General features: G+C 38.9%; 1 protein-coding gene and 1 long non-coding RNA gene across 2 annotated transcripts; both read left to right on the forward strand.

Annotated features, from left to right (window-relative positions):
* Positions 1 to 545: 545 nt before the first annotated feature.
* Positions 546 to 19,194, forward strand: LOC124279427 (ras-related protein Rab-32B-like). Its single transcript, XM_046715256.1, has 9 exons — positions 546 to 681; positions 1,672 to 1,704; positions 9,181 to 9,277; positions 10,738 to 10,794; positions 11,117 to 11,149; positions 11,342 to 11,369; positions 11,682 to 11,756; positions 13,796 to 13,904; positions 16,923 to 19,194. The coding sequence occupies exons 1-9, from the start codon at positions 576 to 578 to the stop codon at positions 17,081 to 17,083; spliced, it is 699 nt and encodes a 232-aa protein (XP_046571212.1). The 5' UTR covers positions 546 to 575; the 3' UTR covers positions 17,084 to 19,194.
* A 143-nt stretch (positions 19,195 to 19,337) lies between these two features.
* LOC124279429 lies at positions 19,338 to 21,099 on the forward strand. The gene is made up of 2 exons (XR_006899364.1): positions 19,338 to 19,702; positions 19,741 to 21,099. It is a non-coding gene; the product is annotated as an uncharacterized LOC124279429 (long non-coding RNA).
* Positions 21,100 to 24,043: the final 2,944 nt, after the last annotated feature.

Raw genomic sequence — 24,043 nt, forward strand, 5'->3', positions numbered from 1 at the left:
CTTTAATGATGGTCAGTTTATCCAGATAGCAAGTGAAACTGAGGTTTAGATAAGTTCCTTTGCTATGGTTAACAGTTAATGGGTAGTTGCAAAACTTGTTTTCACATCTGTATGCGTGTGCGTGTGTGTGTGTGGCAACAAATTATATATTGTATAATACGAGGTGATTCTAATATAAAGATTGATTAGAAATGTGTTCTCCTCCAGGCACATACTTCATGTGATATCCCTGATATCTTTTTGTTATCGTCAGTACAGCTACTCAAATTCATATTCACACACATGATACAAACTATGTTCGAATAAGTATCTGTTTACAGCAACTTGATCACAGTATAAGATCTACCCACTGTTCCAACCTAAATGTTGTCCACTGAAATCCGAAGCTCAAAACAAAAAATATCAAACAATTCTCCCAGTCGTATATATCATCCTATGTTCTATTTTTCCGTCCACACGTAATAAACATTACAGAAGTGAGGTCCATATGTGTTCATGGAGATACGATGTTTCTGTGAGTGGGCGTGGTCTGTTGGTGTTATTTGGATCACGTGAGCAGCACATGACCGTGCAAAATGGCGGCGGCCACAGCCGCTGATTCGGGCGAAAAGTCGGCAACAGCCTCAGGTGGCGTTCAAGAACATTTGTATAAAGTACTCGTAATCGGAGAGTTTGGTGTAGGTAAGATAACCCTTCAAGTATGCCGTGAAGTTCCACAACTTGATTCATACATGACAGTCAATAACTGACAAGAGCTAGGTCCACCCCGATCGAGCAATTACTTACACTCGACTGGACAACAAGTCCCGTGAGTTCGACATGTCAGGGATAACAATACAAACCGCCGGTCGAAATACATTTCCTCTATCAAAGATTAAAGTATTCAAATAGTTTTTGTGGAAACGTTTTGAAAACTTTGAGATGAGTGTGTTATCGAACACTTTTATCAGCAGAAGGAAAGTTCAATCGATAAAATCCATAGAAAAAAAGGTTTCAGTAAATCGACAAACTATACGTGAATGTAGAACATGACAATTTCTTAAACACGGGAGCATGTATTCTAGAAAGTTGTTTTTTTTAATTAATGTTATTCATCTATTTTGTCCTGAAAACTGTTGAAATTGGCTGTTGTACCTCAGCTGACATATTGAAAACTGATCTTGAATTACTATGACCTCATCAACTACATGCATTTAGTGTTTGCTATTCCCTACAGTCACCACCTGTGTATGCACCTCGGTATCAGGTGTCTCCCTCTGTCTACAGCAACACACATGTATCACAACACTTGACTATCTATTGCTCGACATTCAATCATTGTAATAGCAACCCAGTACATATCAACAACACAGGCACTATTTTCTAATAACAATCTATTCATGCAACAGGTGGGACTTTTTATTACAAGTTGAATGGACAATTAGATGGACTCACAAAGTGCCCCAATGCTATGGATCAACATTTTGTTTTCAGGAAGTGTCATGAAAAAATTGCACGGTGACTATGAGAGGTCGTCAAAATTATGACAAGCATTAGGAAGTGTTATTGATATTATTTTCACTACATAAAAAAATGAAAAACCTCTGATCCCCCTCTTGTAATAAATGACTGGCTGATTACTTGCAGTAGAACTCAATTCAATTACTCTGTTTCAACATTTTATTTCCACAGGCAAGACATCAATCATCAGAAGGTATACTGAAGGTAAGATGGCATGAAAATCTGTCCTTGGTTTATTATTGTTTGCTTCTTCCAGTCCCATTTCACCAACCACCTCCGTGGTGTAGTGGTTAGAGCGTCCGCCCAGAGATGGGAAGGTCGCGGGTTCGATCCCTGACTGCGTCATACCAAAAGACGTTAAAATATGGTACTTGTTGGTCCCTGTCTGGCTCTCGGCATTAATGGGTACAACAAGGACTGGTCGGCTCGGAGACAGTATAATGTGTCTGAGTGGGGTATTCATGCTTCACTGCGGCATGGTATCTCAGTGGGCTAGCACTATAAAACCAGCTTCAGTCTGGGCTAGTACAAGCAGCCGCACATACACATACACACGCATGCACGTCGTCATATGAGCGAAATATTCTCAAGCACGACGTTAAACCCAATTTCACCTCACCTCACCAATTTCACCAACTAAATCACTGTCTCTCACATGCACACAGTCTCACACTCTCATACTGACATATTGTCACTTTCACACAGATTCACACTCACAGACACATTCATACTCACTCACTAACACACGTACAGCCTTGTCACTGATTTACCAAAGATATGTTTACAGGGATCTATTTTATCAAAGAGTCCTGAGACATTAAGTCTTCAGGAAAAGAACACAAAAAACACTGGAGAATCCTCCTTGGTGTAAACCTGACATGATACATTGTCACCATGACGACACCAGCTCCAGGAGACTTGCTAATGGTGTTTCACAACCAGGCCTCTGTGTATCTTGGATCCGTGAAGAGCCGGGTTAGAATTGGTCTTCAGTAACCCATGCTTGTCATAAGAGACGACTAACAGGATTGGGTGGTCAGGTTCGTTGACTTGGTTGACATATGTCATTGTATCCCAATTGTGTAGATCAATGTTCATGCTGTTGATCACTGGATTGTCTGGTCCAGATTTGAATATTTACAGACCACTGCCATATAGCTGGAATATTGCTGAGTGCAGCATTAAACAACAAACCAAACCAACATCAGTGTATCCCGTTCCGCATCTCGAGACTTCAAGAATATGTTCAATATGAAGTCAGTGATCTCTCTGGCAAGCTTTAGTTGGGTTTTTTGCTCCCTGAAGATATACAATCAGTAAATTATTTAGTGATGGAATTTATATCCCCTACTGTCTGATTCAGAATCTTGCAATGTATGTCCTGTGGGTTTTCAGATTGTGCAATGAAAACTTACACTAGCTGAAAACCACTACAAGTATGCCCTCATCATCTTCGTATATTTATTTACTTATTTGATGCAGCTCTTATGATGTTTCATTTGGAGTAATGACATTACACATAACATGACATTTTTCCACACAAATAGCAATACTTTGTTGCAATTTTTCTTTGTAGTACAATGTATTTCTGTATCTGTATTGGAGCTTCTGACAAATATCAGCAGTAGATCCTGTCATATGACTGTGTGGCTCCATGACAGGCATTCAAATCATTATATACTCGTTAACTTCATCACAGAAAAAAGATTGTTCATAATACTTTTTTAAATTGTCACCACTCCTAACCTCCAGTCCTGCAGTACAGAGAGCTACAAAGTAGCTGAAGGATTGCAGACTGTCATAAAACAGCCAATTTATATAGATTCTTTGTTATCATCCTTTTGTATAGTAAAACAGAAACCTATATATTAATTTTTGTGAGTGTGTTGTCAATTAAGTTATTTAGATGGCCTAGAATCATGGCTGTTGAAAGCGAACATTAGATCAAATTAAAACAATTCTGCTTGCATTTAAAGATAAAAACAACAACCCTGTTAGTGCCGTTATCTTACTGGTAAAGCATGCCTTTTGTAAACGTTCATTCAAAACAACAACCCTGTTAGTGCCGTTATCTTACTGGTAAAGCATGCCTTTTGTAAACGTTCATTCAAAACAACAACCCTGTTAGTGCCGTTATCTTACTGGTAAAGCATGCCTTTTGTAAACGTTCATTCAAAACAACAACCCTGTTAGTGCCGTTATCTTACTGGTAAAGCATGCCTTTTGTAAATGTTCATTCAAAACAACAACTCAGTACATCAAATACATTCAAAAAGATATTACAACATATTATGATACCACAAAATATATCAGTTGTACTACCTACAGTTATGATAAATATATTTGTCACTTGCCATCTGTACTAATGGTTTTCAAGGATTTTGTTGATAAATAATGTATATATTTGCATAAACTGTTGATAATATATATGAGGCTTATTAGTGTATCCGGACATCTCTACTGGTACAGAAAATAAGAATTTTGTGAATTGCTTTTATGTACCCGATATGACATGACATGACGTGATGGCATGTGATGAGCTTGTACATCGGATGAAGTGATGATGTGTCAGATGTGTTCTGTACCATGTAAACCTGCGTAAAAATGGAAAATAGTACCCAAAATATTAATAACAAAACTACCATTGAAACGCTAAACAATACAGTTGTTTAATTAAAGTGAATCTGTTTCCTGCTTATCAACGTTGACAGTATTGCCTGACTGAGATCCACAATGCCGAGTAAGCAGTAGTCTCTTGTCAAGCACATGGCAACTTCACAGCTGCTGCTTCTGTCAATCTGGGAATATCAGTTACTATGGCAACCACAATTTTCATTGTTGTTTTTAGAGTATTAAATTCTTTGCCTGAAATATCTGGGGTTTTGTGCTGTGTGTTCCACTAGGACAATACAACCCTTCACTGAGCATGTGATGAAAATTCCTTCAGGTTGAACAAAATGGCAAAATAAGCGCAATTAAAGGGGAATGGACACTAAATATACTACCAAAAAATAAACTGTTCACATTGTAAACCAAATATGTATTGGAACTACAAAAAACAGGAACAAGCCCAGTAATTAGTGAATTGAATTCATGAACACATGCAACACATCTGAGCATCTTGAAAAACTGCATGTACCAAATGAATGTCAAAAAACTGCATGTACCAAATGAATGTCAAAAACTGCTTTCACTTTGGGAAGTTTAATTGTTTGATGTTTGATCATTCAAAAAATTAAACGGCTAATGAAGCGCACATCATGCCACGACTCACAACTGCACAACATAATGAGGCTATTGGGATCGTCCATGGGGATTGTCTCAACATCAGGGGCCTGCACATTTCCACTGCCATCATATAACCACTGTTGAGACATTATGAGAACAATTATGAAATTGCTGATCGACGTCCCCACGTCATAATGCCAAGGCAGGACAGATGGATACAAGTGACCATCTCCTGCACTCTTTCCAGACTGCCAGGACTGCTCAGGACTTGCAGGACTTTGGTCTATCCTCCCCACTGTCAGGAACCTCCTCTATCATTACAGGATACGACCACATAATGTCATTAAGTAAACTGTCATAGGTGGTGCTGAAATAATGTCCATCAACCTTGGTCATGGTGGAGGAGTTTTATGGGGGTCAAAATTTTCGGATACTTTAGTGGTAGGTACATGTGTGATTCCTGACATGATATCATGAGATCTGGTGGGTACATGTGTGATTCCTGATGTGATATCATGAGATCTGGTGGGTACATGTGTGATTCCTGATGTGATATCATGAGATCTGGTGGGTACATGTGTGATTCCTGACATGATATCATGAGATCTGGTGGGTACATGTGTGATTCCTGACATGATATCATGAGATCTGGTGGGTACATGTGTGATTCCTGACATGATATCATGAGATCTGGTGGGTACATGTGTGATTCCTGATGTGATATCATGAGATCTGGTGGGTACATGTGTGATTCCTGATGTGATATCATGAGATCTGGTGGGTACATGTGTGATTCCTGACATGATATCATGAGATCTGGTGGGTACATGTGTGATTCCTGACATGATATCATGAGATCTGGTGGGTACATGTGTGATTCCTGACATGGTATCATGAGATCATGAAGCTTTAATGTTTACTTAGATACAACTTACGTGATCTCATTGGGAAAGGTAGACGCATGAGAAATACATTTAGAAGAAATGTGGTTTGTAAGTTTGCAGTTTGGGCGATAATGATGACAATTAGACCTTTTTATTCCTTTGTCCATTGTTTGTCACTGGAAGAAACGATATCCCAAACCCCATATTCATAAGTTCTACTTAGTAATGACAAGTGACTGCAGTGATGAGAAAACTCTGAGTAACTTGTTCCTTCCATGACGATATAGGTGTAACCGTCATGACATGTGTTTGTTAAATCTATTTCGATGTATGGGTTACACTATAGCACTTGTAATGTACTATTGATCGATAGATACATAATTGTGTATTCAGTGTGAACCCAGAACTGTATGGGGGGCACCGTTCGCCCAGTTACGCTGTATACAGAAATGTAACCTAGTCAAGATCAGAATACAGAAACAATATCCTACATCAAGTCCATTCCCCATTGTGTCCTTTTCTTGATCAGAATTGTCATACTGTTGTATTAGATCCATCGGATTTTGTAATATACACAATAACGAATATTTCGCGATGCACAATACCACTCGCAATCGGTTGAACTACATACGACTTCGGTTTTGGGGTGTGGAATATGGGCTCGTCCCCAGTTTAGGGTACCGGGTATGTTTCTGTATTTGGACATTGTTTAGGGTACATTTCTGCATACAGAAACACACCTCCGGTACATATCTGTAGTACCTGTGCCAACAACGATTCCTTCATCCCGAGTTGTCTAAACTGCTGCAATTCTCTATGACCTGCATTACTTCCAACTTCATGCATGAGCCTGACACCAGGTAATGGAACTGGATTACCATTTGAAGCAGCGTTAAACTCACTCAGAATTGTGTGGACAAATTGAGTTGACTTAGGGTGTTCAAATAAAGTTAGTGATGGGTTTATATTGGAACATGAACCAAGCTGTCACAGACCTGTCCTGCTCATTTGCCTGGCAGTCTGTCGCTACGACAAGATAACACTGTACCAGACTCCCACAGTGTCGGGTGACGTTGATGAAGTGGTGTAAATCAGAACGGCTAATTAACGTCCACCATTGCCACAATGGTATATTAGCATATCGCAGCTGTTGCACCACTGAGGCAAGATTACAAGCACCATGCTTGTTTGAACAAAAACTGTAAGGTCATACACTGCCTTGCCTCACCTGGACCTGGGAAGTCTCATCAGGGCGTGGTCCCATGGGCACCTGAAGTGGTGTTGGGTTGCTGGTGTCGGTGGCAGGTGTCGGGTGGTCTGTTGACAGGCTAGAGTAGAGTCAGGATACACAGGTAATATTGAGTCATCATTACAATCTGTTTATAACTGAGTTATTGTAAGACATTGAATGTTTGTTGTAGCTTCTATCATCTGCCAGGGTTTCACATGGAAGCATTGCAGTTGAAATGTGTTTATGAGTAGGTTTACATTATTCCAGTTATAGCAAGGTCTGTCAGCCTGAAGCTGGAAGTGATGCAGATCATAGAGGTTTGATGTAACCCGCTAGGTCTATACTGCTATGACTTTCAACCTTTGGTTAAACCAGCTTGTATATTAGGTAATTTCAGATGTGAAGAGTTTGTAGAGATTGAGCGCTGAGCAGTCAGTTGAGTAAATGAGATGAGAAAATCTAGACTTGCTTCATTTACAACCATAGCATTAGTGCTGGGTGGAAGAGAAAATGTTAGAGTGTAGGACTGTGAAACAGGCTTGTAATGTGCTGTCTGTAGACTGAACCACTCTATCGTCAGTAGATGAGTGTTAGAAGGAGGGAAGGGGTCAGTCAATCCGCTGGTCATCCCTGTCATTACAGGCCTTGCTCCTCCATTGGTATCAAGGCCTCAGTGCTAATAGACTCCCAGCGACAAATGATGGATATCAACAGCTTCATCAATGTCTTCGCTGTAATACAAAGTTTGTAATCAAATAATTTTTTAGCACTCCGTCAGGAGGTAATTTTTGTCAGTTTTTGATGTAGTTTTCAATATTCTTTTTGCATTAAGATGTAATAAGCAATTCTTTCTGACAGCCTCAGTTTGTGTCTAAACTGCCGGCTTAAAAAGAGGAGGCAGAGAGATCTGTAGCCCCAGTTAATGACAGTGTGATAAGATTGATGTGACAGTGATCAGTGGTGGGGAAAGTATGATCTGAGAGGGGTCATTAGTGGGGGGACAGTCTCTCTCTCTCCATCCACCCTCCTGCAGGAGGAGAGAAACAGTGGATGGAGAGTTGGGATGGGGCTTGGGGATCCGATAGTTTCAACTCGATATGTTTGAGTTTTTAATATCATATTTTATAATTAACTGCATCAACTTTTTCCTAAGTGAAGACAGATCGTTACTCGCATGATAACAGGTGCTATCAGCTTTACTGAAACACTGAATTGAAAAACTGAAAAAAATCTTAAATCCATTTATCAGTTCTGTCTCCTTAGATAATACAGCATCTAAAACGCCACACAGATATTGCATTATATAGTTGTAATTTCCATGTAAATTGCAGTATCCTTGTATACTTCTATAAGATGGGAAAACTGACAACAGGAAGATGGACATGTTGTATTCTGTAACATATGTTATATTTGGGATTACACTTCTTAGTAAAGTACAGATTCCAGTACTTTTGTTGGGTTCAGTCCCATCCGGGATTCAAACCCACACCCTCAGAGTCCACTTTCTAAATGTCATTGTGTAATCATGTTGTGTTCTGCAGAAATGGATTATTAATAATTAATGATAATAATTGTTTGTTGTTTGATGCTGAACTGTACAAAATGTCATGATACAGCTTCAATGGTGGCGTCTGCCATCATCAGTGGTCCTCAATAGTACGTGCCTGTCGTGGATGTCACACAAGATGCAGATGCTGTCAGTCGCTACAATTACAGCTGTCCCTAGTGGCAGGAACATCACTTAATCAGTTCTGAGGTCACTTGTGCAGAGACATATCATTTATTCCTTCACTGAATTATTCATAACATGTATTCATGTATGTCAGTGACTGTAAGCATTGGCCAGATTGTCTGCCAGATTACAATAAAATTCAGATTAAGCCACTTCCCAGCTCTAGGTATTATCTGCTCTTGGTCATTCTTTGGCCCTTACGACCCATGAAGAGGGTTAGAATTGGTCTTCAGTAACCCATGCTTGTCGTAAGAGGCAACTAACGGAATCGGGTGGTCAGACTCACTGACTTAAATGTCATCATATCCCAGTTGTGTAGATAGGTGCTTATGGTATGTTAATCACTGGATTGTCTGGTCCAGACTTGATTATTTACAGACCGCCACCATATGGCTGGGATATTGCTGAGTGACGTTAAACAACAAACCAACCAACCAAACCTTTGCCTTTTACAAATGTAAGAGTGGATAGTAATTAGCAACAGAAGCTATATGTGTCCAGTCCACCTTCAGTCACAAACTGCTGATCAGTTTCCTCGATGTGTGATATAGATAGTGTACTTGCAGACAGATGGATTGTACAATACTGGATTGAATTTCTTGCAGGATATTTCTCACCCAACTATAAACTGACCATCGGGGTGGACTTTGCCCTAAAGACAGTAGACTGGGACAAGAACACCAAGGTCAACTTACAACTGTGGTAGGTCAACTTACAGCTGTGGTGGGTCAGCTTACATCTGTGGTAGGTCAGCTTACAACTGTGGTAGGTCAACTTACAACTGTGGTAGGTCACTGTGGTAGGTCAACTTACAACTGTGATAGGTCAACTCAACTGTGGTACAACTTAAACTGTGGTAGGTCAACAACTGACAAACTGTGGTAGGTCACAACTGTGGTAGGTCAACTTACAACTGTGGTAGGTCAACTTACAACTGTGGTAGGTCAACTTACAACTGTGGTAGGTCAACTTACAACTGTGGTAGGTCAACTTTCAACAACTGTGGTAGGTCAACTTACAACTGTGGTAGGTCAACTTACAACTGTGGTAGGTCAACTTACAACTTACATGGTGGTAGGTCAGCTTACAACTGTGATAGGTCAACTTACAACTGTGGTAGGTCAACTTACAACTGTGGTAGGTCAACTTACAACTGTGGTAGGTCAACTTACAACAACTGTGGTAGGTCAACTTACAACTGTGATAGGTCAACTTACAACTGTGGTAGGTCAACTTACAAACTGTGGTAGGTCAACTTACTGTGGTAACTGTGGTAGGTCAACTTACATCTGTGGTAGGTCAACTTACAACTGTGGTAGGTCAACTTACAACTGTGGTAGGTCAGCTTACAACTGTGGTAGGTCAACTTACAACTGTGGTAGGTCAACTTACAACTGTGATAGGTCAACTTACAACTGTGGTAGGTCAGCTTACAACTGTGGTAGGTCAACTTACAACTGTGGTAGGTCAACTTACAACTGTGATAGGTCAACTTACAGCTATGGTAGGTCAGCTTACAACTGTGATAGGTCAACTTACAGCTATGGTAGGTCAGCTTACAACTGTGATAGGTCAACTTACATCTGTGGTAGGTCAACTTACAACTGTGGTAGGTCAACTTACAACTGTGGTAGGTCAACTTACAACTGTGGTAGGTCAACTTACAACTGTGGTAGGTCAACTTACAACTGTGGTAGGTCAACTTACAACTGTGATAGGTCAACTTACAACTGTGGTAGGTCAACTTACAGCTCAACTTACAACTGTGGTAGGTCAACTTACAACTGTGGTAGGTCAACTTACATCTGTGGTAGGTCAACTTACATCTGTGGTAGGTCAACTTACAACTGTGGTAGGTCAACTTACAACTGTGGTAGGTCAACTTACATCAACTTACAACTGTGGTAGGTCAACTTACATCTGTGGTAGGTCAACTTACAACTGTGGTAGGTCAGCTTACAACTGTGGTAGGTCAACTTACATCTGTGGTAGGTCAACTTACAACTGTGGTAGGTCAACTTACATCTGTTGTAGGTCAACTTACATCTGTGGTTGGTCAACTTATATATCATACATACATTATTATTACTTTTAAAAATTACATGTATTTGTTTGTACATTTTTAAATGAAAGTATTACTGATTACCTTTGGTATGTTTCAGGGACATTGCAGGACATGAGAGGTTTGGTCACATGACCCGAGTGTACTACAAATATGCGTAAGTCATCTGGCAGTTCTGGCAGTTAAAAACCAAAACTACTAACATGTCTAAGACGTCAAATTATTATTAGGAATGATCCATTGGAGATCTATGGAACAGGAATTTTTTTTAAATAAATTGATTGTTCAGAAATGAATAGTTTGCTGGCAGTGTTGAAAAAAAATGAACAGTTTGTTTTATAGAATAATACACAAAATCATTCATTTGTTTGTAAATAGTGTAAATGAATTAATTGTTTGATAAAAATAATCCCCCCACATAACACACAAAGTAGAAATTTATCACTTCTGATCGATAATTTTTGTTATTTCATTTTCAGAATTGCAGCAATCATATGCTTTGACTTGTCAAGGTAATTATGTTTCAGTTGTTACTTGTGACAGAGTCCTTGTACATAACAATGATGACAGACTGGGTGTTCTACAATGTTTAACTGGCAAATATTCTCATTTATGCTTAATTTTTGTTTGACATTTTAGATTGCCCATATTTGATTGATTTATCATTTCAAAAACATATTTGATTTTGCAACATTTCATTTCAGACCAGCCACATTTGATTCAGTTCTAAAAGTAAGTTGGATGTTTAATCAATATGTCATGCCCTGTTCAAACATCATTAACAGTTAGTGTTCCGCCTGATCCTGAGATAGTCCTTGCAAATTATTTCTTTTGCAAAAATTTACTGAAAAAAGTCAAGAAGTACAAGCGTTCCTTCTACTTTAGACCCCTCTTTGTCTTTAAACAACTCTTTTTCCATGTATTTTTAATATATGTGAACTATAATTGTAGCCTCTCTGGAACTTTTATACAATTATTTTTGAAGTTCTGCTTGACATTTCTATGGATGTTTGTTTTCATGTAACTTTTTCTCTTGATTTCCAGTGGCTGAATGATGTAAATTCCAAAGTGATGCTAGCCAATGAACAGCCAGTACCAATCATGCTGCTGGCCAATAAGGTGAGAGTTCGACTATGGCTGCTCTCATTTTCCTGGTGTTGCATGCCTTTTGATCCTCGGGAGAAGCTGAGTATAATTAGGGCAGGTGACTCCATACTTACCTCTTGGATAACTCTTCCGCTCATTGAGTCTTTTATCATCATAAGGATCAGCACCTATTTCTGATCACACACACTTGCCAATCAAACACACCATTATGATCCCCGGGATGACATACATTGTTGTACACCTGTTCTGTACATTATACCTGTTTTTACACCTGTCACACTGTTCCCAGTTTTACATGTGTCACTCTGTTCCTAGTTTTACATATGTCACACTGTTCCCAGTTTGACATGTGTCACTCTGTTTCCAGTTTTACATATGTCACACTGTTCCCATTTTTACATGTGTCACACTGTTTCCAGATTTTACATGTGTCACACTGTTTCCAGATTTACATGTGTCACACTGTTCCTACTTTTACATGTGTCACACTGTTCCTAGTTTTACATGTGTCACACTGTTCCTAGTTTTACATGTGTCACACTGTTCCTAGTTTTACATGTGTCACTCTGTTCCCAGTTTTACATGTGTCACACTGTTCCTAATTTTACATGTGTCACACTGTTTCCAGATTTACATGTGTCACACTGTTCCCAGTTTTACATGTGTCACACTGTTCCCAGTTTTACATGTGTCACACTGTTCCCAGTTTTACATGTGTCACACTGTTTCCAGATTTACATGTGTCACACTGTTCCAGATTTACATGTGTCACACTGTTCCCAGTTTTACATGTGTCACACTGTTCCTAGATTTACATGTGTCACACTGTTCCCAGTTTTACATGTGCGACATGGTTCCCAGTTTTTTACATGTGTCACACTGTTCCCAGATTTACATGTGTGACATGGTTCCCCAGATTTACATGTGTCACACTGTTTCCAGATTTACATGTGTGTCACACTGTTTCCAGTTTTACATGTGTCACACTGTTCCCAGATTTACATGTGTCACACTGTTCCCAGTTTTACATGTGTCACACTGTTCCCAGATTTACATGTGTCACACTGTTCCCAGATTTACATGTGTCACACTGTTCCCAGTTTTACATGTGTCACACTGTTCCCAGATTTACATGTGTCACACTGTTTCCAGATTTACATGTGCCACACTGTTCCCAGTTTTACATGTGTCACTGTTCCCAGTGTTTCTCAAATTCAGTGAAATGGCCTGAAAACACAAAACTGATTTGAAGTAAAACAGAGGTATAGATTATTTAAATATTCAGTCACTGTACAGTCACATGTAGAGTTGATGGGGCTGGGCGTGACAGCTGTCTGGTTACCCATGGCAACTGGCCATTACTGTATGGCAGCCACAAACACAGGCCTTCACTTGTCTCCCACTTAGTGCTGCCTCCCCTTCAGCCAACATGGCAGGTTGTCTTGTTCTTGATTATGTGATATTTTATGTTCAGAATTTGAATACATAAGTATTTCTTTAATTCAGTTTGTTTTTATATATGTATGAGATGGAATTATTAATTCAATAAGTACATGTGTCAGTTCTTGTGTCGCCTAATGTCATTGTGGGAAATGTATTGGATTTGTGTTATGTCTTAAAGTCTTAGTTGACATTAGGCAATTTGAAGGTGTGATCTATTAGTCATACCAGTGATCTCTGTGATCTGTTTGTTCTGCCGATGATGTCTGTGATTTGTTTGTTCTGCCTGTAATATCTGTGAAATCCAACTGAAATTCAGAAATTTTATATAAATCCCAAAAGGCAAAGTCATTTGCTAATAGATTCTAATGTATCTATTACCAGAGACCATATAATATGGTCTCTGCTATTACGCATGTGTTGTTTCCATAGCAACATCCAACAAAATGGCAGACAACTACAAAGTTGTAAACAATATGGGTTTCTTTAATTTAGGTCCTTAACAGATTGATGATGAACGTATGCAATATAATGTACTTTATATCACAATACTTGAATCATTATATTATATGTGTGATCTGTTGTGTGTATGTGGGGTTGATCTGTTACAGTGTGACATCGATGATGTAAATGCAGACGTAGGCATCCTCAACAAGTTCTGCAAGGACTACAACTTTATAGGCTGGTTTCAGACATCAGCCAAGTCTGACATCAATATAGGTAAGTTTCAGACATCGCCAAGTCTGACATCAATATAGGTAGGTTTCAGACATCGGTCAAGTCTGACATCACTGCAGGTAGGTTTCAGACATCAGGCCAAGTCTGACATCAATATACAGGTAGGTTTCAGACATCAGCCAAGTCTGACATCAATAGGTAGGTTCTGACATCAGCCAAGTATGACATCAATATAGGTAGGTTTCAGACATCAGCCAAGTCTGACATCAATATAGGTAGGTTTCAGACATCAGCCAAGTATGACATCACTATAGGTAGGTTTCAGACATCAGCCAAGTCTGACATCAATATAGGTAGGTTTCAGACATCAGCCAAGTCTGACATCAATATAGGTAGGTTTCAGACATCGGCCAAGTCTGACATCAATATAGGCTGGTTTCAGACAGGCCAAGTCTGACAGACATCGATCAAGTCTGACATCAATATAGGTAGGTTTCAGACATCAGAAGTCTGATCAATATAGGTAGGTTTCCAAGTCTGACATCAATATAGGTAGGTTTCAGACATCAGCCAAGTCTGACATCAATATAGGTAGGTTTCAGACATCAGCCAAGTCTGACATCAATATAGGTAGGTTTCAGACACAAGTCTGACATCAATATAGGTAGGTTTCAGACATCAGCCAAGTCTGACATCAATATAGGTAGGTTTCAGACATCGCCAAGTCTGACATCAATATAGGCTGGTTTCAGACATCAAGTCTGACATCAATATAGTAGGTTTCAGACATCAGCCAAGTCTGACGTCTGGTTTCAGACATCAATATAGGCTGGTTTCAGACATCGGCCAAGTCTGACATCATTATACATCATTATAGGTAGGTTTCAGACATCGCCAAGTCTGACATATAGGCTGGTTTCAGACATCGCGGGCTAAGTCCGACATCAATATAGGTAGGTTTCAGACATCAATACAGGTAGCAGACATCGCCAAGTCTGACATCAATATAGGTAGGTTTCAGACATCAGCCAAGTTCGACATCAATATAGGTTTCCAGACATGGTAAGTCTGACATCAATATAGTAGGTTTCAGACATCGCCAAGTATGTCAATATCAGACACATCAGCCAAGTCTGACATCAATAGGTAGACATCGCCAAGTCTGACGCTAAGTATAAGTTTTCAGACATCAGGCCAAGTCTGACATCAATATAAGGTGGTTTCAGACATCGCCAAGTAAGTCTGACATCAATAATAGGTAAGCTGGTTTCAGACATCGCCAAGTCTGACATCAATATAGGTAGGTTTCAGACATCAGCCAAGTCTGACATCAATATAGGTAGGTTTCAGACATCAGCCAAGTCTGACATCAATATAGGTAGGTTTCAGACATCAGCCAAGTCTGACATCAATATAGGCTGGTTTCAGACATCAATATAGGTGGTTTCAGACATCAAGTCTGACATCAATATAGGTAGGTTTCCGACATCACATCAATATAGGTAGGTTTCAGACATCGGCAAGTATGAATGTCTGACATCAATATAGGCTGGTTTCAGACATCGGCCAAGTCTGACATCAATATAGGCTGGTTTCAGACATCAGCCAAGTCTGACATCAATATAGGTAGGTTTCAGAAGATAGCAAAATCTGGATCAAAAGTGTATTGATATGAGATACACAGCAGTAGGTTGACGAGGTCTGTTAGTCACAGGTACAGTATGTTAGAAGAAGTAGGTCAGAGCTGATAACATTAATATAGATAAGATAAGGATGGACATATTTGACGTTGTTGTAAACAGTTACAGTATTCATAAATAATATATTAGGCTGCCATAACATTTTCCCAGGTTTATAGAAAGAAATTCTGATTTCTAGTTTGTATAGGATTAGTTTCCTAAATATGTCATTTATTGGGCATGTAGAAAGTTAGGGAAATTGTGACCAGGTCCAGAAATATAATCTTGAGAATCTGTTTTAACATGTGTGATATCAAGCATGAGCTGCCCAACCTGTGAAGATCCAGGTTAGAAGTGATCTTCAGTAACCCATGCTTGTCATAAGAGGCAACTTACGGGATTGGGTGGTCAGTCTCGCTGACTTGGTTAACACATGTCATCAGTTCCCAATTGCGTAGATTGATGCTCATGCTGTTGATCACTGGATTGTCTGGTCCAGACTCAATTATTTACAGACCGCCGACATACAGCTGAAATAATGCTGAGTGCGGCATTAAACAACAAACCAACCAGGATGTAAGATGAGCTCCCCTGCAGCATGTGAGTCGTGATCACATTACACATTTAAGTAGGTATAGATGTATAACTGTACAGAGTTTGATGGAGAGTTATTTCACACTGACCAGTGACATGCATTAGTGAGTGAGACTATGTATGTTTAACCTTAGACCACAAAGGCTTTGACATTGCAAAATGAATAAAAATATTTTGAATGCTTTTAAAAACATGTCCACATTAGTGAGTGAGTTTAGTTTTACGCCGCACTCTGCAATATCCCAGCTATATGGCGACGGTCTGTAAATAATCGAGTCTGGACCAGACAATCCAGTGATCAACAGCATGAGCATCGATCTGCGCAAGTGGGAACCGATGACATGTGTCAACCAAGTCAGCGAAACTGACCACCCGATCCAGTTAGTCGCCTCTTACGACAAGCATAGTCGCCTTTTATGGCAAGCACATGGGTTGCTGAAGACCTATTCTATCCCGGATCTTCACGGGTCTATGTCCACATTAACACATGAAGAGGAAACATTTTATGGATAGACAACTTCTTTACTGCAATAGATGGGACATTTCAGTGTAGATGCTAACATCATTATCAAGCAAGTGATGGTGTTAGCATCGACACCAAAACATTGCATCTATTGCAATAAAAGATGTCTATCATTAAAAATTGTTCTTCTTCATTACACCAGCTTCTAAATGCCACTAAAGAAGACACATTAAAGTATTTTAAGAACATAGGACATAGTGAATGCAGTTGTGACATTTCACCTGTAGAAATGTAGAAACTCAGTGACATCTAATTTTCCTTCAGAAAAATCTATGAACTTCCTTGTGGAGCACATCTTGTCCCTCCCCACGGAGAGCCAGCAGCCTAGCGAGCATGTCACCCTACAGTCCTCCGTCTCCTCCAGAGATGACTCCCCCGAACAGCCCCGAACCCCACACAGACAGGAGAGTGGATGCTGCAGCTAACAATGGCTGTATATAGTAGACACCACCAACCAGGGTCACCACTCAACAGTCAGGGTGGGGGTCGTCAGCGACTGGTCAGATATGGGTGGGGAGATAGGACTGGTCCACATCCAGTGCCTTTTGATGGGGGTCATGGCATAAAACAGGATTTCAGGGAGACGTAGGAAGCCTCATGAAAATCAGTATATGTATAAATTAAGTAAAATAGATTTTTTTTTAAGTAACAACATATCTGAGAGAAGGAAACCTACTTTAGGGGTCACCATGACACCCAGTAATCAGTGGTTGATCTTTAGGGCCTAAGGTACGTTCTGCAATGAGGGCTTGTTATATTTATCGTGTTGACCTCAAGTTGAACCAAATGGACCGGCTTGAATGGAGAAAACCACTATCGAGACATCATACTGGAAGTAATATGGTTTCAAATGTTATTGTTTCATTACGAGTAAGAAATCCACAATGTGATAACTTACATACTATTTATAGTTGATTTTGAAAATAATGGGTAAGGTGATCATGTTTAGAAATGTTACTACCAATCATGTTGCTTACAAGACACAGGCTGAGCTCAATTAATGTACCACAGCTGACATAGTGATTCTGCTTGCACATGTATATCTTATTTGTGTTAACTTGTATGGAATTATAAGCAGTTATATGAGTTATCAAAATGTGATAGATGTACTGCAAGTTCAATTTTAGTTGAAGCTTTGAATGACATATTTGAACATTATTCTGTTACATGTGCTTAAATCACAGTTTTCATGTTTATTTGTTTATTTTCAACCTTGATGAATACCTCATAATATTTTTGTCTTAAATCCAAATGACTGTGCCTTTGACATTTTAACTGTCATTATAGGAATGGACAGATAAGGTGGTGGGATTTACCTCCCTTGGTGGTGCTGGTGTGTGTGTGCGCGCTTGTGTACATGTTGTTTGTTGCAGAACATGTTCCTAAGGCTGTTCAAATTGGTGAAATGTTTCTCAGGCATGAATGGAGGTTTAAAATGTCAAAAATGATATAGGAGTGTCCTTATTTCAAGTGTCCCTTTTTTCATATGTTATGGTAATCATCTGCTTGAACAAGAACTGCAGACTTTTTGATGATTTTTAATTGTTCCTGTCTTTTGAAAACCACATGCCGATGAAACAATTAATTAATTCATGGAGTCTTAGACATGACGGCCTGTGGCACTACCTACTTGATAAAGTGTTTTAACCACATGTATATTATACTGAGAGCACAGAGGCTTGAAATGCCAAAAAATGTCAGCAAGGTATATATTGTCACTGATGGGTCTTAGCACTAAGGGGCGGTGGGGTAGCCTAGTGGTTAAAGCGTTGGCTCATCACACCGAAGACCCTGGTTCGAATCCCCACATGGGTACAATGTGTGAAGCCCATTTCTGGTGTCCCCCTGTGATGTTTCTGGAATATTGCTAAAAGCGGCGTAAAACCAAACTCAGTCAGTCAGTCAGTCTTAGTACTAAATAAAGTCCTTTTATGTCGTGCTAAGATCCCGTAAGTGACAATGTATAAGTTGATGCCAATTCTTTTTGCAATACAAGTTCCTGTGACTGAGAAAAGAGAAAAATAATATTTTCTTTATAAAACTCTTCACCTTTGCAGGGTAAGCATGTTAAACATTGTATTTAAATTTGTTTAGTGTTATTTAAATGTATATTTTTTTTTTTTTCAGTCTAAATACGTTTTTATTACATATTTTTATGTTTGCCTATTTGTGAACTGTGTTGATTGTCTTGCTTGACTAACTTATTGTTTTACAGTTTTACTTGGTTACAAATTATTTTCAAAATTACTACATTTTTATATGTGAATAGAATTTATTTTGTTATGAAATCATACCTGTTATCATGCTTAGATTTTAATGAAACCTTTTGGTAATGTACATGTTGATACGTGTTGTATGTTTCAGATGTAATAATTGATATTTATGGGGAGATAACTCTGTGATTTGTTTTGCATAACCTGGTTGAAGTATGGGCAATATGTATTAAGCATGATTTCAGTGTCACTAGGCATCAAGTAAGTTTGCAATGCTGTTTTTTTTTCTAGTTACCTGTTGATTATTTGCAAAGAATATGTTAGTGAGTGAGTGTGTTTAATTTTTACGCTGCACTCAGCAATATTCCAGCTATATGGCGGCGGTCTGTAAATAATCGAGTCTGGACCAGACAATCCAGTGATCAGCAACATGAGCATCGATCTGCGCAATTGGGAACCGATGACATGTGCCAACCAAGTCAGCAAGCCTGACCACCCGATCCCATTAGTCGCCTCTTCGTAGCATAGTGGCCTTTTGTGGCAAGCATGGGTTGCTGAAGACCTATTCTACCCCGGATCTTCACGGGTCACAGAAACTGTTAAAAAAGTGAGTTAAAGGGTTATCAGTATTAAGTTTTAACTAGTGAGTGGGAGGTGAGCCAAAGTGATGTCGGACAAAGGCGTTTGCAGTTTGGTGCACCTCATTAGCATGGGAATTGTGCTGTGCTCAGAGAATACACCGATGAGCCTAGAGATTAAAGTGTCGGTTCGACATGCCGAAGGTCTAGGTTTGATTCCTTAAATGGATATAATGTATGAATCCTATATCTGGTGTCCTTTCAGTGTTATTCCAGGAATAGAGCTTAAAGCAGTGGAATACCCAACTCACTCACACACTCACTCACTCACTCGAAAAATTAGAATAAATGAGTAAATGTTGTTATGTGCCTCTGTCAACAAAATATCTCAGCTACACCACGTGGTCAGGGCATGTCAACATGCAGCTACAGAACATGACCACCTGGTCCTAGCAGTCAGGATAGCCAGGAATAATAATATGGTTTGTGTTTCTCACACACTGACATGAAAAGTAGGGAAGGGGAAGGGAGATTAAATGTACCATTCAAGATTGTTGCACATATCTAGCAATATACATGCATGTGTGCAGACATATCAGTTTTATAGCCCAGTTTGAAATCATGCTGCACTTTCACACGGATACCCCACTCAGACACAGCATGCAGACTCTGAGCTGACCAGTTGTTGTTTCACCACCTAAATGCCAATCACCAGGCAGGGAAACAACAAGTACCAAGTTTCCATATGCTGTGGCTGGGGACTGACCAACCTTTACACCCTGTGGACATAAGCTCTGTCCACTAGACTACAAAGATGGTCTAATAACTGTAGAAGCTCTATCCTCACGTGATATTTACATGTTTGTCATGTTGCAGAAAGCCACCAGAATAGTTTGTTTTGTAGTTGTACAGTCTTATCAGCTAATTATCCTGCATATAATCCTGTTGTCTCTACTGGTCATGTCGGTGATAATGAGACTAAATCAATCTCTCATTCAGTAATATAAAACACATGTTAAATGGAAGCAGTTTCATCATTGTAAAACATTTTTTAACTTGCAGATAAACAATTAATTTAGATTAAACTTCTTGATTCACAAAAAGCAAACATTGTTTGATGTCAGTGTGGTCAAGCTAAACATCTCTTCTAACCTCAAGCATAATCACTGGTCCCTAACATGGCAAATATATAGATTACCTCACCAAAGTGAATAATGATGGCATATTTGTATGAACAGTTTTTCAGATAAAAATCAAGCTGTTTTGTCTTCCTTGTGTGACCATAACCAAAAGTAAATACAAAATACTTGTTTTATGTCGTCAGTCCTCTGATGTGTTTTGTATGTGAAGCCAGTAGAAATCCACCACATTATGATACAATACAAGCTGTATCCCAGTAATCCAAACACATGACTGAAGATGTGATCATTTCAGGTATTCCACTGTAATACCATCAACCAGTGTTCATCCATACACCCATGTTTGTATAGTACACTGAGAAGGATGTGTTTTAGCCTATTTGTATCCTAATTTGAATGTCATATTGTAGACTCATTAATTGACTTTGACATGTAAAGAATTTTTATTTTAAAAAATTATACCCAAAATAAAAATGCTTGACTTTTCGCTTAATAAAGAGAATTTTGCACATTTGTGGTTATGTTGTTTATGTGAAGTTTAAACTACTCGAAAGAAGTTAATGAACATTTGATTTTTTCACGACTTGGTTAAAATGTCATGACAGCACAGATTAACATAGTCGTAAAAATAAATCAAGTGTTTTCCTTGATAGTGGATTCCATTACGTCAATGCCCCTTGCACATAATGTTAAACAGATGCATGACGAGTTCATTTGACACCTTTATATCAACCGAGTTGTCTCCCTTCCTCTATTATACCCGTGAAGGTCCGGGTTAGAATGAACGCATGGTTGTCCTAAGAGGCGATCGTATGGGTATCGGGTGGTCAGGCTCGCTGGCTTGGTTGACACATCACTGGACTGTCTGGTTCAGACTTGATTATTTACAGACCGCTGGAATATTGCTGAGTGCGGCGTAAAACTAAATTCACCCACTCACTCACTCTTCCCTTATTACTTGGGCAGTGAATGAATTGTGGGCATGCTTGTGTGAAGTTTGGGTCTGAACATTTTTCACCCCCCTAATATTGGATTAACACACTTCAATGTTTTAAAAACATTTTTACAATCAAGCCTTGAAAGACAAAACTTAAAGGTCACATGCAACCAAAAAATCAAACATAATGAAAACACAATTATCACTTATTCATGACATATAATATACATTGCTGATTATGAAAAAACATATAAACAAAATTATAAGCGTACAATCGCAAATCAAAAGTGCAATATTTTGTACTTGGGTTTACTTCCCTCGAAACGAAGGACCGGGATACCGAACCAAGTCAGAGCGGGTGGATGTGCACTCAAGTGTAACGAGAACTTTCATTGGCTGGTTCATTTGCCGATACCCTCACGGCTCGTGTGTGTGTTGGGTTTTGTAAGTACATGCTCATTTTTTGTGTATAACATTTTGCAATCAACAGACATCATAACATGTCATGTGTACAAGTATCACGCCTGCCTGTCTGTGTAATTACATAATGTGACAGAGACCGAACTCAGGGGGGCACAAGCCATAAATCAATCATCAATGCCTTTTGTTTATGGTGTATAGCCTGATAGGTGTTAAGTTCAAATTGCAGGTGGTCAATGATCGAAGTTGTGTATTGCATATTGTCATTAGCAGACAGGCAGGCAGACACATAGGTGTCAATAAAACAGACATTGAGTTTTGTCTGTGACAAAGACATATCTATATCACAGTTAGAAATTCTGTCAATGCTAAATAATGACATTGCTTTTAAGTATCGAACTGAGAAAGTGACTCGGTAAGAAGAACATGTTGTGAAATAGACAAATGAAATTATATGAACAGTTAAATCGGTAATCTACTGTCAAAACATATAAAAAGCTCACGCCTGTGAAATATCAACAAAACATTAGAAAAATAGCTCACATCAAAGCCTTCACCAAGTACTCACAGCCAGCGAAGGTTTTCCATCTTGAAATGTCACATAGCTGAGTAGATCTAGATCCCAACAAGGTTCTTTTATGTAACGAGTAGATTATTTACTATTTGTTTTGATTAGACTACTCCTGCTCACAACCTTATAATCCTGACATCCCGCTTCCAAGCTGCGCGAACCTATTCACTGCGCATGCGCTATGAGCGCAGCCCAGTTAAGCGCAGCACTGCTGTTGAAACCACTTTTCACCCCAAGCTGGGGTGAATTTAGTGAATCGTTTGAACTCTGATTTCGCGGGGGGGTGTGTGTGTGTGTGTTTTTTCAATCGCGTTATTTTTCAACGTTATAAGTTGAATTTGCATTTTTGCATTTGTATCTGTAAGTCCATACCGAAAGGTATCAGAATCTGCAAAGTTGTGTTTTATGTTGCATGTGACCTTTAAGCAATGAAGTTTTTTAATCTCATATTTTCATGCTCTTCCTTCAACTACTTACAATCGGTTACATTTCATGATAAAAAACAATGTCTCAGATTGTTAATACACATATTTATTGTTTGACAAATTCATAAATAGTATCAATAATTGTGACCCAGATTCCAATCCTGTTAATAGTAATATATACGGATGTTTCTAATGAAACAACAAACAATGTTTTCTCATAGCCATTACAGAACAATGCTTCCCATTTGTCATTATAATTCCAATCCATCTACAAAGACTAACTCCTTCTGTGACATAATGTTACATAGTGTGTAAGAGCCATCTTACTAAGATATTTCACTTCAATATGATACCTACATGCATAGATGGTCTGAAGACAGTTCCATTGAAGGTTGTGAATGGTGAACCCTGAGAGAACTGAGTCCAGATCAGATGTCAGTTTTCAAAAAGGATTCGCTTCATTTCTTTTACAACCTTAATTTGAATATTTCAATCTTGATGAAAGAAAGCCAACACAGATACACTTCCACAGTACCTCTATCTGGGTGTAGGTGTCAAGGTGCTCGAAAAGACAGTATTTAACAATCACCCACCACAATATAATTACACAGTTCTGTTTGGAACTCATTTATTTTATTTATTATTATAATTGTTTTCTATCACAGTGACATTTTAGAAGCTGTAGTACCAATGACAACAGAGTTGACAAATAAATTTCACCTTTTCTATTCTTCCAATGCAACTTTTCAGTACTGATGCTAGTCTGTCTCACAGTCCCTGAACCACATTATTTTCCCTACTGACAAGCCCTCTCTGCAGTGCTAAAGCCCTAAATAAAGCAAGTCTAGATTTCCTCACGTTCTGAATCTCTGGTCTCCCTGGGGCTCCTTTTCAAGTTAAATGGGCTTGTTTGTTACTATCAAAATTATATTTATTCAGAGACTAAGCATTAGTCTATACTGATGCTAGTACTCTTATCAAGCACTAAGTAAACTCTTTAACCATTAATATTCTTTTTGAAAAATGACACTGTCTGTATGTTTTACTATACATGTGTATGCACAAATGCCGATGGCTCATTAGAAGCCCAAATCGTGCTGCT

Source organism: Haliotis rubra, unplaced genomic scaffold (genome assembly GCF_003918875.1).
Source record: "Haliotis rubra isolate DU_JTF1 unplaced genomic scaffold, ASM391887v1 Scf25, whole genome shotgun sequence".
In the NCBI taxonomy this organism is placed as follows: Eukaryota; Metazoa; Mollusca; class Gastropoda; order Lepetellida; family Haliotidae; genus Haliotis; species Haliotis rubra.

Coding starts and splice junctions, on each gene's coding strand:
- LOC124279427 (XM_046715256.1), top strand. CDS start 576: ATGGCGGCGGCCACAGCCGCTGATTCGGGCGAAAAGTCGGCAACAGCC. Junction 11,370..11,681: donor CATTTGATTCAGTTCTAAAA/GTAAGTTGGATG, acceptor CTTGATTTCCAG/TGGCTGAATGATGTAAATTC. Junction 13,905..16,922: donor CAAGTCTGACATCAATATAG/GTAAGTTTCAGA, acceptor ATTTTCCTTCAG/AAAAATCTATGAACTTCCTT.